At 36.7% G+C, this 14,785-nt stretch overlaps 1 protein-coding gene across 1 annotated transcript in view; it reads right to left on the bottom strand.

The window, feature by feature from the left end:
• PGGT1B (protein geranylgeranyltransferase type I subunit beta) overlaps nt 1-14,785 on the bottom strand; it is a 54,224-nt gene that overhangs the window by 20,378 nt on the left and 19,061 nt on the right. The window contains exons 3-5 of the mRNA XM_004420299.3: nt 11,860-11,927; nt 4,999-5,150; nt 3,252-3,384 (exon numbers count right to left, since the gene is read on the bottom strand). Coding sequence (XP_004420356.1) covers nt 3,252-3,384; nt 4,999-5,150; nt 11,860-11,927 — 353 coding nt within the window. The remainder of the gene's footprint in view (nt 1-3,251; nt 3,385-4,998; nt 5,151-11,859; nt 11,928-14,785) is intronic.

Below are 14,785 nucleotides of genomic sequence, written 5' to 3'. Positions count from 1 at the left end.
AATCCACATGAGATAAAGAAGTAAAAAGGGTCAGAGAAAAGTGGCTAAAATGAAAGATAAGCACACAAGAAAGAACATATACAAAATTAGAAAAAAGCAAAGTAACAGCCTAGAAGTAGGCGTCAGCAAGCAGGGACTGCAGCCTAAATGTGGCCTCCAGGCTGGTTTTGTACAGTGCTAGAGTTAAGAAAATGGTCAATCTCACTCATAATAAAATAAATGCAAATCAAAAATACACTGAGCTATCATTTTTCACCCACCAGATTGGTAAAAATCAAAAAAGTATGACAACACATTCCATTGGTGAGGCTGTATGGAAACAGGCACTCTCATACACTGGTGGGAATATAAATTGGTCCGTACTTTTTGGAGAGAAAATGGGCAATGTCTAATAAAATCCCATAAGCATTTACCTTTTGATCAAGCAATTTCACTAATAGGAATTTATCCTGAAGATGTATCTCCAATAATCCACAAGCACATACGCAGAAGGTTTCAATTTCAACATTGTTTATATTTGGAAAATATGTACTCTATACATAGACTAGTTGAAAAAACTATAACACACGCACACAATGGAGTACTATGAAACTGTAAAAAAAAGGAAGGAGGAAAATCTCTATGACCTGGTATGCTATGATTTTTAAGCTATATTGTTAAGTAAGAAAAGCAAACTGCAAAACAGTATCTATGACATGCTACCTTTGAGTAAGAAACTGAAGGAGAAATAATATACATATCTGCTCATCAAAAAGAAGTATAGGAAAGACAAAAACAATAAGAATGGTTATCTACACAATGAATTGGAGTAAGGTGGTAAATATGGGGGTTAGGAAGGGGGTGGAAGATAGGAGGCACAGGAGGCCCCCACGAGCTACATATCTCTGAATATACCTTTTTGTATAGTTCTGACTTTCAGAACCAAGTTAATATTTCACATATTAAGGAAATAAAATCAACAAAGTTGGGGGGGAATCCTAAAATGGAATTCAACAGAAACTAACTTAATTGTATGTCAAATAAATAACAAACATACTAAAGGGGGGAAAACAAAAGAAGTAACCCAAGTATTTATTAAATATAGTATTTTGACTATATACGGTGAGGATCTACACAAAAAGAGCCAATGCATTCTGGATAATGGGAGCCAGGTTTGCCACTGTCAGAGAATGGAGTTACAAATGAAAAGAGGAAGGTTAAAATGTTGGATTGAAATTAGAGGTATCAGTATGGACTCATGGTTTTTAATACATAGACAGATACAGAAATACATATAGATGTATGTGTTTAAGGGGGGTGTCTGTGTGTACATGCATATATATACATTGCCTAGCTCTGCCTGCTGAGAGAGGGGCTAGAAGCAATGATATCCCAATACCAATGAGCATATCTAGTGCCCAAATCCTGGCTTCTAAACACCACTCTCCAATAAGAAGAACCAGGGCTCTTTGAAGAAATGACTGATTCCAGAGCTACGGCTGGGAAAGTAAAAGATGAACCTGGAATATCTTGTGCAGAAAGAAAGAAGATGCTCAAAGAATGAAGGGGACATGTCAAAAAGGCACAAGAGCCTGCTTGAAGGGATTCTCACTGGCCAAATCTGGGACAATGTGAGCACCAAAATAAATAATAATAGGCGGCCAGCCTGGTGGTGTAGTGGTTAAGTTCACAGGTTTGGATCCTGGGCATGGACCTACGCACTGCTTATTAAGCTGTGCTGTGGCAGGCATCCCACATAAAATAGAGAAAGATGGGTACAGACATTAGCTCAGTGCCAATCTTCCCCAGCAAAAAGAGGAGGATTGGCAACAGATGTTAGGGCTAATCTTCCTCACGAAAAAAAAAAAGAAAAAAAAATGATAGTAACAGATAATAACCCACTGAATAAAACAAGAATCCAGAGTCCATAGTGAAATTAAATAAATAAATGGAGGCAAAGAGAAAGCTTTTTCTAACAGCAGAATTTCAACTGATAATTATAGAAGGAATTTCAATTGATAATTATAGAAGGAAAGATAGCTGGAAAATCATCAATGTATACTAACACTAGTGGATAAAAGTTTGATGAGGGACAGGATATTTACACAAGTCTCCAAATATCTCACCACAAGATACTGAATAATTACAAAGGGAAAAATGCTAACTTGACAGAGAAAAATCTGGCACACATCAACTTAACCAAGTGATCAAAGTTAACATCACCAGTAATAGGGCAAATCAATATGTTGTACTTCCAAATACAATGCACTGAGAAGAACACAGTATTACTTCTGTAGTACTCATGCGTATAATACCCCTGTATAAAATATAAATCTCCTTTCCTCTTAAAACTTCTTTAAAGGCTTGCTCTTCCTGCCTCCATAGGCTTTTAAAAATTTGTGCTACTGTAGATTCTACAAAATCTGATTCATATTCACACATTCAGTTAAAAATAATTCTGTTCCTTTACGAACTTACATTTTCATTTTGAGATACTGACTAGTAAAAGCTGAATTACCAACCTAAAATATTCTAACCTACAAAATTAAAAATTTCATATTTGGGAAGTAATAAACCTGGGAAGCAGCACTTTTATTTCTCCAGTTTTATGTAAGAAACTAAAAAGTAGAGCAAAAGATAATTCTGGCTGAGATTAAGCTTTCCTTACAACTGCAGATAAAAAGATTATTGTGTGAAAAAAATAACATTTCTACTTGATATTCTCCTTAAAATAAACCTTAGATTTAAAAAAAAAACACATTAAAGTACTAAGAAACCAAAAGTGATCCAAAAATCTATTGTCAGCCGAGTCAATCGTGTTACATTTGGGTCTTACTAGTCAAAATGGCTTAAGGAACTCAAACCTCATACCTAATATAGGAATAATCTCACCCAGAACGCCATAATTTTTCATTATGTTTGGCCAGGGCTCCCCACTGACCCCTGCTAGCACAGACTATCAACATTTGCCTTTGAGATTTTATTTTTTTCTTTTTCTCCGCTTCTGAGGCTGACCAATCTCTTTCTGAAAAAAGACATTTTTTTTTTAGATACAATCAGATTACATTTAAATTTTAATGACCAAGCAGTCAATCTGTCCTTGGCAATTATGTCTACATGGCTGTTCTGATACATGACATACCTAGAAATCAACTGTATTGCCCTTATTTCCAAATTCTTGCTGAAGGAGATGAGGCATGCATTATACTGCAGCCCCCATATACCAACAATAATAACCTAAAATGAACACTCAGTTTATCAACATAACTCACCATACTTCTTCTAATATAGTTGATGGCTTTTTTCATATCCATGCCAGACCAGTTGTTGAGCATATAGCAAATACAGGAAGCACAGTATACAAATCGCATGTCATTTTCACTGCCTTCAGGTACTGCACAAAAACTGAAAATAACAATATTATTTACTATTAACACTGTACTATATTTTTTTGCAGAGGTTAGAAACACCTACTTCATGTCTTTACTCAAGAGAAATCTATCACTAAATATGGATTTAAAAACCATATACTACTTGTAATCAGTACAGAAGAGGGCTATTAACTTGAATAATATAAAACTGTCTCTAAATGCTTACTCTACTCCAAAGTTCTGATTTCTGGGTAGCTTTACATACCACTACAGTTACTCCTTCCCAGATACCACCACTCAGAGTAAGTTTGTTTGCTCTCAGCAAGGGACAGCTGTGGTACACTGGCTTAAGAATGGCAGAAACAGTAGCAGGTAAAACCTGGGACCTATTGGGTAAGAAATTCCCAAGCCCAAATTTTGCTATGTGAAATTTCTTCTAAATGTATATATAGATAACCCTTAATTAATTGATCATATTGTTTTAATTTAATTTTTACCTATTTAGTTTTAGAGAGGTAATCGTCTATGTCTCATGTCTATTCCTTTATTTATAAACAATAAGGTAGCAGTAATTAAAGACTATACTGAAATATTGAGAAATTAGTCACATGTAACAACTAAGGTAAATATTGTTTTACAGTATTTCCAATTAATGTCAATTTATTTCAGTATGTCTACACTAATTTTTCCCTCATCAAGAGCAGTGTTTTTAAAATACTGACAGGAAAATAGACTATTAATAGATGGAGCACAGATGTAACAACATAATAGGATTTGTTCACAAAGTCTTTTCCTTAGCATCACTACTGCTTATCACTTCCTAGACTTAAAAAAAGTTTCACCTTAAAACTCTAGGAAGATTCTTCTTTAGTTAGATACACCACACGAACCATCAAATACTAATGAACCGATCTCTTTTTCTATCCTTTAAAAATGTCATGGAAACTACCTACGCAAGAATATAATATTTAATATTCATCCCTTTCTCCCTCTATCACTATGTCTTAAGGAATAAATGTTCAGACTAAATGTATGTTTACTTCAAAATATCTATTTTTTCACCTAGAAGGTGAATTAAAGCAGATCATAATCCTGAAACTACTCAACCATTTATTTATGGATCTATTGTCTCAGCTAAACAAAAAAAAGGGGCCAGCCCATGGTGTAGCAGTTAAGTTCTCGCGCTCCACTTCAGCAGCCCAGGGTTCGTAGGTTTGGATCCCGGGTGAGAACCTACGCACTGCTTTTCAAGCCATGCGTGGCGGCGTCTCATATAAAGTAGAGGAAGATGGGCACTCACGTTAGCTCAGTCAGGGCCAATCCTCCTCAGCAAAAAGAGGAGCATTGGCAACAGATGTTAGCTCAGGGCTAATCTTCCTCAAAAAAAAAAAAAAGAAGAAGAAGAAAAGAAAAAAGAAACAAAAAGGGAAAGAATGGAGTTCTGTTATTGTGATTACTTTTACTTTCATTCATATAAGAAATCTTGGATTACATTTTTGATTAGGTACTTAACTGTACAGTGATGTATACAGTGAACTTTAAGAGTTTATGATAAGCTCTAAAGTTCTAGTATAGTATTTTACCCATTTTTTTTTCAGTTCCAAAAGATTTTTCTTAAAAAAAACAAGTAACAAAGAGTTACCCATACCTTCCATCTTCCAGTTGAAGGGCTCTCAAGCCTGCTAAGCAAGCTTCTTTATTTACCCGGCTTAGGTCGTCTCCAAGAATAACTAAGCATGAAAGGCCAGTGTAGGTCATCGCTATGTGGCCACTATCATAAGGATGAGCTGTTCCAGAATTCTGAATTCAAAATTAATATAATGTTAATTAATAAAGTGAAATGAAAACTTATTTCATTAAGTAATTTGACATGAGGTTTCACTAAATAGTAAAATTAAATATTGTTCATGATGATTTGTATAGATGTCTGATTTGAGAAAAACTTTGATTTTATGTAATGTCTCAACATAAGTATGATTGCATACTTTCCAGGCTACGTAATTTTTAAATTTATCCTAAAGACTTGAAGCTTTATGGAAGTAATTCTGATATTCAAATAAACTAAATTATTGGAACTTCATATTTAATCAACCATATTGGTTGATTTAAGTATAATAATTTAAGTCTCATAAAGTTAGAAAAGCATGTAGAAATAAAAATTCTTTTGTGCTGTACAAATCCACATTAAATACCACAGTAGTAATCATCATATAAAAATATTACAAAACAACACAGTTGAAAAACCTTATTCTGGTCTCATATACAGTTTAATTATTTGAGTCTCTAATAAACATCAGTGCTTAGAATAGCAAAAAATAAAAAACAAAAAATGCAAAGACCTCACAGTACTAAACTCAAAAAATTCTCTAGAAATACAATAGCATAACTTTTAAAATTTAGAGCCCATGGGCCAGCTCTGGTGGCACAGTGGTTAAGTTTGGCACACTCCGCTCTGGCAGCCCAGGTTTGGTTCCCAGGCATGGACCTACACCACTCGTCTGTCAGTGGCCATACTGTGGTGGCGGTTCACACACAAAAAGAGGAAGATTGGCAGTAGATGTTAGCTCAGGGTGAATCTTCCTCAGCAAAAATAAATAAATAAATAAATAAATACAATAAAATTTAGAGCCCAAATGGACATTGCTTGCAAAAAGTGTTTTAAAAGACTTATTAGAAGACTATTAGACTAGCAATCGCCCAGGCAGAGCTGGGAAGTCTAACTAGGAAACTCATATTATCAGAGTACGTGTCAAACTAGTTTCACTGATTTGACTGTTTCAACAAAAGATAACTACGAACAGTTATCAAAGATCTTTTAAGCTTTCTAAAATATGCGACTCCTTGCAGGAAATCCCGTACAGACTCTAGGAGTTGGCAGAGGCCAACTGTGCCAAATAACTGATCCTATTAATCAGTTATTTAAAAAAAATTATTTCACTTGAAAAATGTAAAATTTCACATTGTACTAATTTATTCCTCAGTTTAAGAAAGTGTCAATTTGATAGAATAAGAGCATGTCTTTTTTTGGTGAGGAAGATTAGCCCTGAGCTAACATCTGTTGCCAATCCTCCTCTTTTTGCTGAGGAGATTGGCCCTGGGCTAACATCCACGCCCATCTCCCTCTATGTGCCCATCTCCCTCTACTTTATATGTTGGATGCTGCCAGAACATGGCGTGATAAGCAGTGTGTAGGTCCACGCCCGGGATCCGACCCTGTGAACCCTGGGCTGCCGAAGTGGAGCACATGAACTTAACCACTTTGCCACCAGGCCAGCCCCAAGAGCATATATATATATATATATATATAAATATTTTTTTTTGTGAGGAGATCAGCCCTGTGCTAACATCTGCCACTCTTCCTCTTTTTTTTGCTGAGGAAGACTGGCCCTGGGCTAACATCCATGCCCATCTTTTTTTTTTTTTTTTTTTTTTTATTGCAGTAACATTGGTTTATAACATTGCAAAAATTTCAGGTGTACATCATTGTACTTCTATTTCTGCATGGACTACTACATCATGTTCACCACCAAAATACTAATTACAACCCATCACCACACACATGTACCGAATTATCCCTTTCACCCTCCACCCTCCCCCCTTCCCCTCTGGTAACCACCAATCCAATCTCTGTCCCTATGTGTTTGTTTATTGTTGTTATTATCTACTACTTAATGAAGGAAATCATACGGTATTTGGCCTTCTCCCTCTGACTTATTTCACTTTGCATTATACCCTCAATGTCCATCCATGTTGTCACAAATGGCTGGATTTCGTCGTTTCTTATGGCTGAGTAGTATTCCATTGTGTATATATACCACAGCTTCTTTATCCATTCGTCCCTTGATGGGCACTTAGGTTGCTTCCAAGTCTTGGCTATTGTGAATAAGGCTGCAATGAACACAGGGGTGCATGTACCTTTGCAAATTGGTGTTTTCAAGTTCTTTGGATAAATACCCAACAGTGGAATAGCTGGATCATATGGTAGTTCTATCCTTGATTTTTTGAGGAATCTCCATACTGTTTTCCATAGTGGCTGGACCAGTTTGCACTCCCACCAGCAGTGTATGAGAGTTCCCTTCTCTCCACATCCTCTCCAACACATGTTGTTTCCTGTCTTGTTAATTATAGCCATTCTGACGGGCGTGAGGTGATATCTCATTGTAGTTTTGATTTGCATTTCTCTGATAGTTAGTGATTTTGAACATCTTTTCATGTGTCTGTTGGCCATCTGTATATCTTCTTTGGAGAAATGTCTGTTCAGGTCTTTTGCCCATTTTTTAATTGGGTTGGTAGTTTTTTTGTTGTTGAGATGCATGAGTTCTTTATATATTTTGGAGATTAAGCCCTTATCAGATGTATGGTTTGCAAATATCTTCTCCCAATTGTTAGGTTGTCTTTTCGTTTTGTTGATGGTTTCCTTTGCTGTGCAGAAGCTTTTTAGTTTGATGTAGTCCCATTTGTTTATTTTTTCTATTGTTTCTCTTGCCCAGTCAGATGTGGTGTTAGAAAAGATGTTGCTAAGACCGATGTCGAAGAGCGTACTGCCTATGTTTTCTTCTAGAACTTTCACAGTTTCAGGTCTTACATTCAAGTCTTTAATCCATTTGGAGTTAATTTTTGTGTATGGTGTAAGGTAAGGATCTACTTTCATTTTTTTGCATATGGCTATCCAGTTTTCCCAACACCATTTGTTGAAGAGACTTTCTTTTCCCCATTGTATGTTCTTGGCTCCTTTATCAAAGATTAGCTGTCCATAGATGTGTGGGTTTATTTCTGGGCTTTCGATTCTATTCCATTGATCTGTGTGTCTGTTTTTGTGCCAGTACCATGCTGTTTTGGTTACTATAGCTTTGTAGTATATTTTGATATCAGGGAGTGTGATACCTCCAGCTTTGTTCTTTTTCTCAGGATTCCTTTAGCTATTCGGGTCTTTTGTTGTTCCATATGAATTTTAGGATTCTTTGTTCTATTTCTGTGAAAAATGTTGTTGGAACTTTGATAGGGATTGCATTGAATCTATAGATGGCTTTAGGAAGTATGGACATCTTAACTATGTTAATTCTTCCAATCCAAGAGCACGGAATATCTTTCCATTTCTTTGTGTCTTCTTCAATTTCTTTCAGAAATGTTTTATAGTTTTCGGTGTACAGATCTTTCACCTCTTTGGTTAAATTTATTCCTAGGTATTTTATTCTTTTTGTTGCAATTGTAAATGGGATGGTATTCTTAATTTCTCTTTCTGCTACTTCGTTGTTAGTGTACAGAAATGCAACTGATTTTTGTATGTTGATTTTGTATCCTGCAACTTTACCATATTCGTTTATTACTTCTAAAAGTTTTCTGGTGGATTCTTTAGGGTTTTCTATATATAAAATCATGTCATCTGCAAATAGTGACAGTTTCACTTCTTCCTTTCCAATTTGGATCCCTTTTATTTCTTTCTCTTGCCTGATTGCTCTGGCTAGGACTTCCAATACTATGTTAAATAGGAGTGGTGACAGTGGGCATCCTTGTCTGGTTCCTGTTCTTAGAGGGATAGCTTTCAGTTTTTCACCATTGAGGATGATATTAGCTGTGGGTTTCTCATATATGGTCTTTATTATGTTGAGGTACTTTCCTTCTATACCCATTTTATTCCGAGTTTTTATCATAAATGGATGCTGGATCTTGTCATCTTCCTCCACTTTATATGGGATGCCGCCACAGCATGGCCTGACAAGCGGTGCGTCGGTGCGCGCCTGGGATCCGAACTGGCGAACCCCGGGCCATGGAGCGCACGCACTTAACCACTTGCGCCACCTGGCCGGCCCCTCAAGAGCATATTTTTAATTCATCTTTCTCATAAGTTTCCCTTCTATTTTAGTTTGGGTTCATCAGTAATTGCTTCAAATACTAGAATAATTACTCATAATACCAGAAAGTTAAAATGAAACTTTACCAAAGATTTGGTTAAAATAGACTCCTCTGCTTTCTAAAATGTTAACTTCTACAACCACTGAAAGGCATCAAATCCTGGCTCTACTACCTGTTGGCTGGCTTAATTTTCCTCATTCTGGAAAATGGAGATACTAGTACCTACCTCATAGGGTTATTGTGAGGATTAAATAAACTTACTGTCTATAAAGATCCTAGTAATCTCAATGATGATGATGCAAGTACAAGGCAGATATCAAAAGGGCCACTACTTCTTTGGAGTCATGACTCAATGGTCTTGAAACCACCAGTGACTTAATCACATTATTTTCCTGCTCACTGACCTTCCGTGGTTCCTCAGAGAATAAGTATGCATGGTGTTCAATAACCTCTATAATCTGAACCCACCACACACATTCAGCTTTACATCTACAGTTCTTTATATAGTTTCACAAATAAGCCAAGCAAATTTTCATCTTGATATCTCTTTCATTCTGAGTTCCTCCTTAGAACTCAATTCTCATACTCCTAGCTATTCCATTCCATATTTATAACAGCCTTCTTAGAACTTCTATAGCATATTTCATTTTTTGGTACTTAAAACTAAACATCTGCTATGTTAAAATCCAAACATAAATCAAATGTGGACCTTAACCTTGAGGGCAGAAGAGAGGCCTGCTTAAATAATTATAATACAAAGTAGAATGTCATAAATGTCATGAGGGAAATATAATAATACATGGATTTAAACAAAGGATTCTTTTCTGCAGCAGAAGAGGAGCTTGGCTAGATATAGATGGAGAGGAGGCTTTATAGGTAGAAGAAAAAGTAAAAGCAAAAAAGCTGAGAAGGAAAATTCTGGGATATGTAGTACACGTTAAGGACAATACATAATTTAATAGAGAATATGGGGTTTGTGAAGGAAAACAGTGAGAAAAGCAGATTGGGAGAATCTACTAGTGTTTCTCAAAAAGTGCTCTCTGGCCACTGAAGGTCCAGGTAAGTCAGTGGCCCAGAGGTGGTTTGGTGGTTTCAGAAGAAAAACTAATGACACTATTTCATTTACATACTCTATTGGACAATCCTGTGTGCATTCTCAGATTCTCTTGGCTTCATCTGTCTCCTGGACTTTCAGCCACCCCCTTCAGCCACCCTCTTCAGCGACAACTCCTTGTGGGCCATTATGATTCCACCTGAAGTCTCTAGCTCCTTCCACCACTCAGAATTCAGATGAAGGCAACACAGCATGGACTGGGACCTAGCTTCCCCAGAAGATGCCAGGGTCTAGGTGAATTAAGGGCCAAAAATGGGTTTCAGGCAAGTCTGTGCACCAAAGGTAAAAAATGGTTTCTTCTTAAATTTTATTCTCGTTATTTTGAAAATGTCTTGCAGAGGAGGAAGAGGACTGTCTATTAAAAGTAATGTTATCAAAGCATTGCTTTACTCCAACAAGTGTAGGTATACACCTGTATATGGTATGGTACTGTATAATGGTCATCATTACCAATGTCATGACATCTAGATATCCCGTCCATTTTAACTAAATGGAGAGCTATCTTTATTCAGGACTGGCTTAAATTGGAAAATATTATATGTATGGCAAAAAAGGACAAATTTTATGAATCCTTTGTTTTTAGAGTCCCTACTAAAATGCAATGGATACACATGATTGGAGACACCTTGGCAAATTCACATGACCTTGACAAAACAAGTTGGTCTACAGCTTAAGGCAGAGGAAGAAAGTTGAAGCAGTGCCTCTATCAAACCATGTCACCTTCTCTAAAATCACTGCTATTTATTCTAAAATTATGAAGCAGATTATGGAAAAACTGGCAGCACACCATTTACCTCCAGCTTGCAAGTGGATATAAATCTTGATGTACTCAGTGTAGCCAGATACTGGCCTGTAAACATTATACAAGCAGACTGAGTCCATTAAGGAAAAAAGTTTCTATTTTGACAAAATGATGAAGTTTTTCTCTGCTTTCTACTGTAGTATTTTGTGTACAGATGAAATACCTACACTTGTTCTGGGTCTGATTCTTTTAAGAAAAAAAACTCATTTTGTTAGGACTCACTGCTTTCTACACCTGCACGTGCTGGTACCAAAGCCTTTGGCCATAACCCTAAAGACAGTGTGCCTACTGCCATGAAGGTCATCAAAGCCATCACTACTTGGGTCTTCAATCGCTGCCTTGGCAAGAGCTTTCTCTTTTATTCCTAAGAAATGAGAGCCAAATGCACAGTCCTTCTCTAACACATGGAAGTTCACTGGCTTCTTAGAGAGTAAGTATCAAGCACTTGAGTGCTTTATTTCCATTTTCCACAGGAAATCACCAATAATTTTTACACACACACACAGGATAGTAAGGACATAATTTTTGTAATGACAGGAATTTCTGTGTGTATATGGACTGTGCATTCTTCTAGGAAGTAAGGCAGATATAGTTTGCTTTTAAAGAGTTTCAGTTCATAATATACATTAGTATTTAGCTATATTAAAACCTGGAAACCTGGTTCTTTCTGTATATTTTTTTTGTTTTCTTTCTCACTAAAATCTCCCCTTCTCCTTTCTCCTGACCAAAACAGAACTAACCTTTGATGGATTGAATGGAATACCCAGGTATGAAGAGCCTCGGAAACCACAGCGATTTAGATTTGATCCTAGAAAATAAAAACACATACTTATTTAAAGTATACCTTATTTTTGTATAGATTCTAAAGCAGTTCAATTATACAATCTTTCAGAAACAGAGTATTTTAGTACCAAAACTTTGTCACTGTCTCCATTTTCATTCTAGCTAACGTTGAACGCTTACTATGTGCCAGATCTATTCTAAGTGCTTTATGGGAATTTCTTTATTTAATTTCCAAACCAGCCAGAGACAAACAATTATTTCCTACCATCTACCTCTAGTTTATAAACCACCTCACTGTGTACAAAATGCTTTCATACTTCTCCTATATGACCATATTTCATGTGATCAACATATTTAATCTCCCATTCTACAGAAGAGAAAGCAGAAGCCGAAAGGTTAAGTGACATGTTCAAGGAAACAGTCAGTTAATAACACAACAGGAGCTAGAATCCTAACTTCCCATCTAGTGTCTTTTTGCTTTAACTCATTGTTTCTTTACATGTGAGCAAGCTAAAGGTATAAGCAGCTCTAGAGTCACAGAAAATATATGTACTTTGTCTTTCAGTATTAAACAAATCTTCATTCTGAGTGCAACAATCTGTTTCGTTTCAAAGTACATAGAACACTCTAAGTTAGCACTTAATCTCTACTCCAAGTATGCTTACTTAAACAAATATTTTTTTATCTAAAAATTTCCACTTTTCAAGATATCAATGGAATATAAACTGGGAACTTAAGAAAGAAAACAAGTCACATCCACGAAAGGGGAACCCTTACATACTGCTGGTGGGAATGTGAACTGGTGCAGCCACTATGGAAAACGGTGTGGAGGTTCCTTTAAAAATTAAAAACAGAACTACCGTATGATCCAGCAACCCCTCTTCTAGGTATACATTTTTTTTTTTTTTTGTGAGGCGATCAGCCCTGTGCTAACATCCGCCAATCCTCCTCTTTTTTTTGCTGAGGAAGACGGCCCTGGGCTAACATCTGTGCCCATCTTCCTCCACTTTATAGGGGACGCCGCCACAGCATGGCTCGCCAAGCAGTGCGTCGGTGCGCGCCCGGGATCCGAACGAGCGAACCCCGGGCCGCCGCAGCGGAGCGCGCGCACTTAACCGCTTGCGCCACCGGGCCGGCCCCTAGGTATACATTTTAAGAAAAGGAAATCACTACCTTGAAGAGCTATCTGCAACCCCATGTTCATTGCAGCATCATTTACAACAGCCAAGACATGGAAACAATCTAAGTGTCCACTGATGGATGAATGGATAAAGGAAATGCAGTGTGTAACACACACACACACACACGACTATTATTCAGCCATAAAAAAGGAAATCTTGCCTTTTGCAATAATATGGATGGAGCTTGAGGGCATTAGCTAAGTGAAATAAGCCAGAGAAAGACTAATACTATATGTTCTCACTTACATGTCGAATCTAAAAAAGCTGAACTTGTACAAACAGAGTATAATAGTGGTTGCCAGGGGCTGGGGATGGGAGAAATAGGGAGATATTGGTCAAAGGGCACAAACTTCTAGCTATAAGCTGAATAAGTTCTGAGGCTCTAATGTACAGCACGGTGACTATAATTAACAGTATTATATTATATACCTGAAAACTGTTAAGAGAGTAGATCTTACATGTTACCACACACACACACACACACACACACACAAAGGTAATTATGTAAGGGGACAGAAGTGTTAACTAACCTCATTGTGGTAATCATTTTGCAAATACTATACACGTCTCAAATCATCATATTGTATACCTTAAACTTACATATGTTATATGCCAATAATATCTCAATAAAGCTGAAACAAAATGAAAAACAGTCATACCCACATTAAGAAAATAATTATGGTTTTGATAGCTATTAGAAAATCAGCATGATAGATGGAGAAGACAGAAATGTAGTTTCAGCAGACTAGACATGAATTGTCAATAAAAAAAAAATGAAGTTGGTTTAAAATAGCTCCTGATGTGAGGAACCAGCTTCATATCTCTTATGACAGCTACATGACTAATTCATAACAACTGGTTTTCACTTTTCTACTTCTTCAAATCAGGTACTGTACTCTATTCAGCTTTATATCCCCGCAAATACTTACAACAGTAGCTTATACACTAATTCTTTCAACAATTTAAGAAACTTTATCCACTAAATTTAAAACTCTCCACCAAGCATCTTCCCTCTATTAACAAAAAAATTATTTAAAAAAGGATACTATCTAGTAGTGATTTGGTTTTTTTTGGTGAGGAAGATAGTCCCTGTGCTAAAATCTGTGCCAATCTTCCTCTACTTTGTATATGGGACGCCACCACAGTATGGATTGATGAGTGGTGTGTAGGTCCGCGCCTGGGATCTGAACCCATGAACCCCGGGCCACAGAAGCAGAGCGCACAAACTTAACCACTATGCCACCGGTCTAACACTGATTTTGATGAACGTGGTTCTCTTATCTTTGCTAAAGACTTTTATATTGGCAAGCTATTTAAGACTTGCCACTATATAAGAGTCATAAAAATGCTCATACTCTTTGACTCGGTAACAATACATCTGAGAATCTGCTCCAATAACTTCAAATATGAAAAAGGTCAATACATCTGAGAATCTGCTCCAATAACTTCAAATATGAAAAAGGTCAAATGCATAGAAACACTCACTGCAGTACTAGTGAAAATTTAGAAGTGACACAAAAGTTCAACAGGTTAAGTATAACATACCATATCTACTCAAAGGAACATTACACAGTCACGTGCCTCACGCTGGTCAACGATGGACCACATATACGATGGTGGTCCCATAAGGTTAGTACCTTATAGCCGAGGTGTGTAGTAGGCTATACCATCTAGGTTTATGTAAGAACACTCTATGACGTTT

Source organism: Ceratotherium simum, chromosome 4, assembly GCF_057802395.1.
Source record: "Ceratotherium simum simum isolate JZ-2026a chromosome 4, ASM5780239v1, whole genome shotgun sequence".
NCBI classification, from domain to species: Eukaryota; Metazoa; Chordata; class Mammalia; order Perissodactyla; family Rhinocerotidae; genus Ceratotherium; species Ceratotherium simum.
This window is presented reverse-complemented; position numbering and strand designations above follow the sequence as displayed.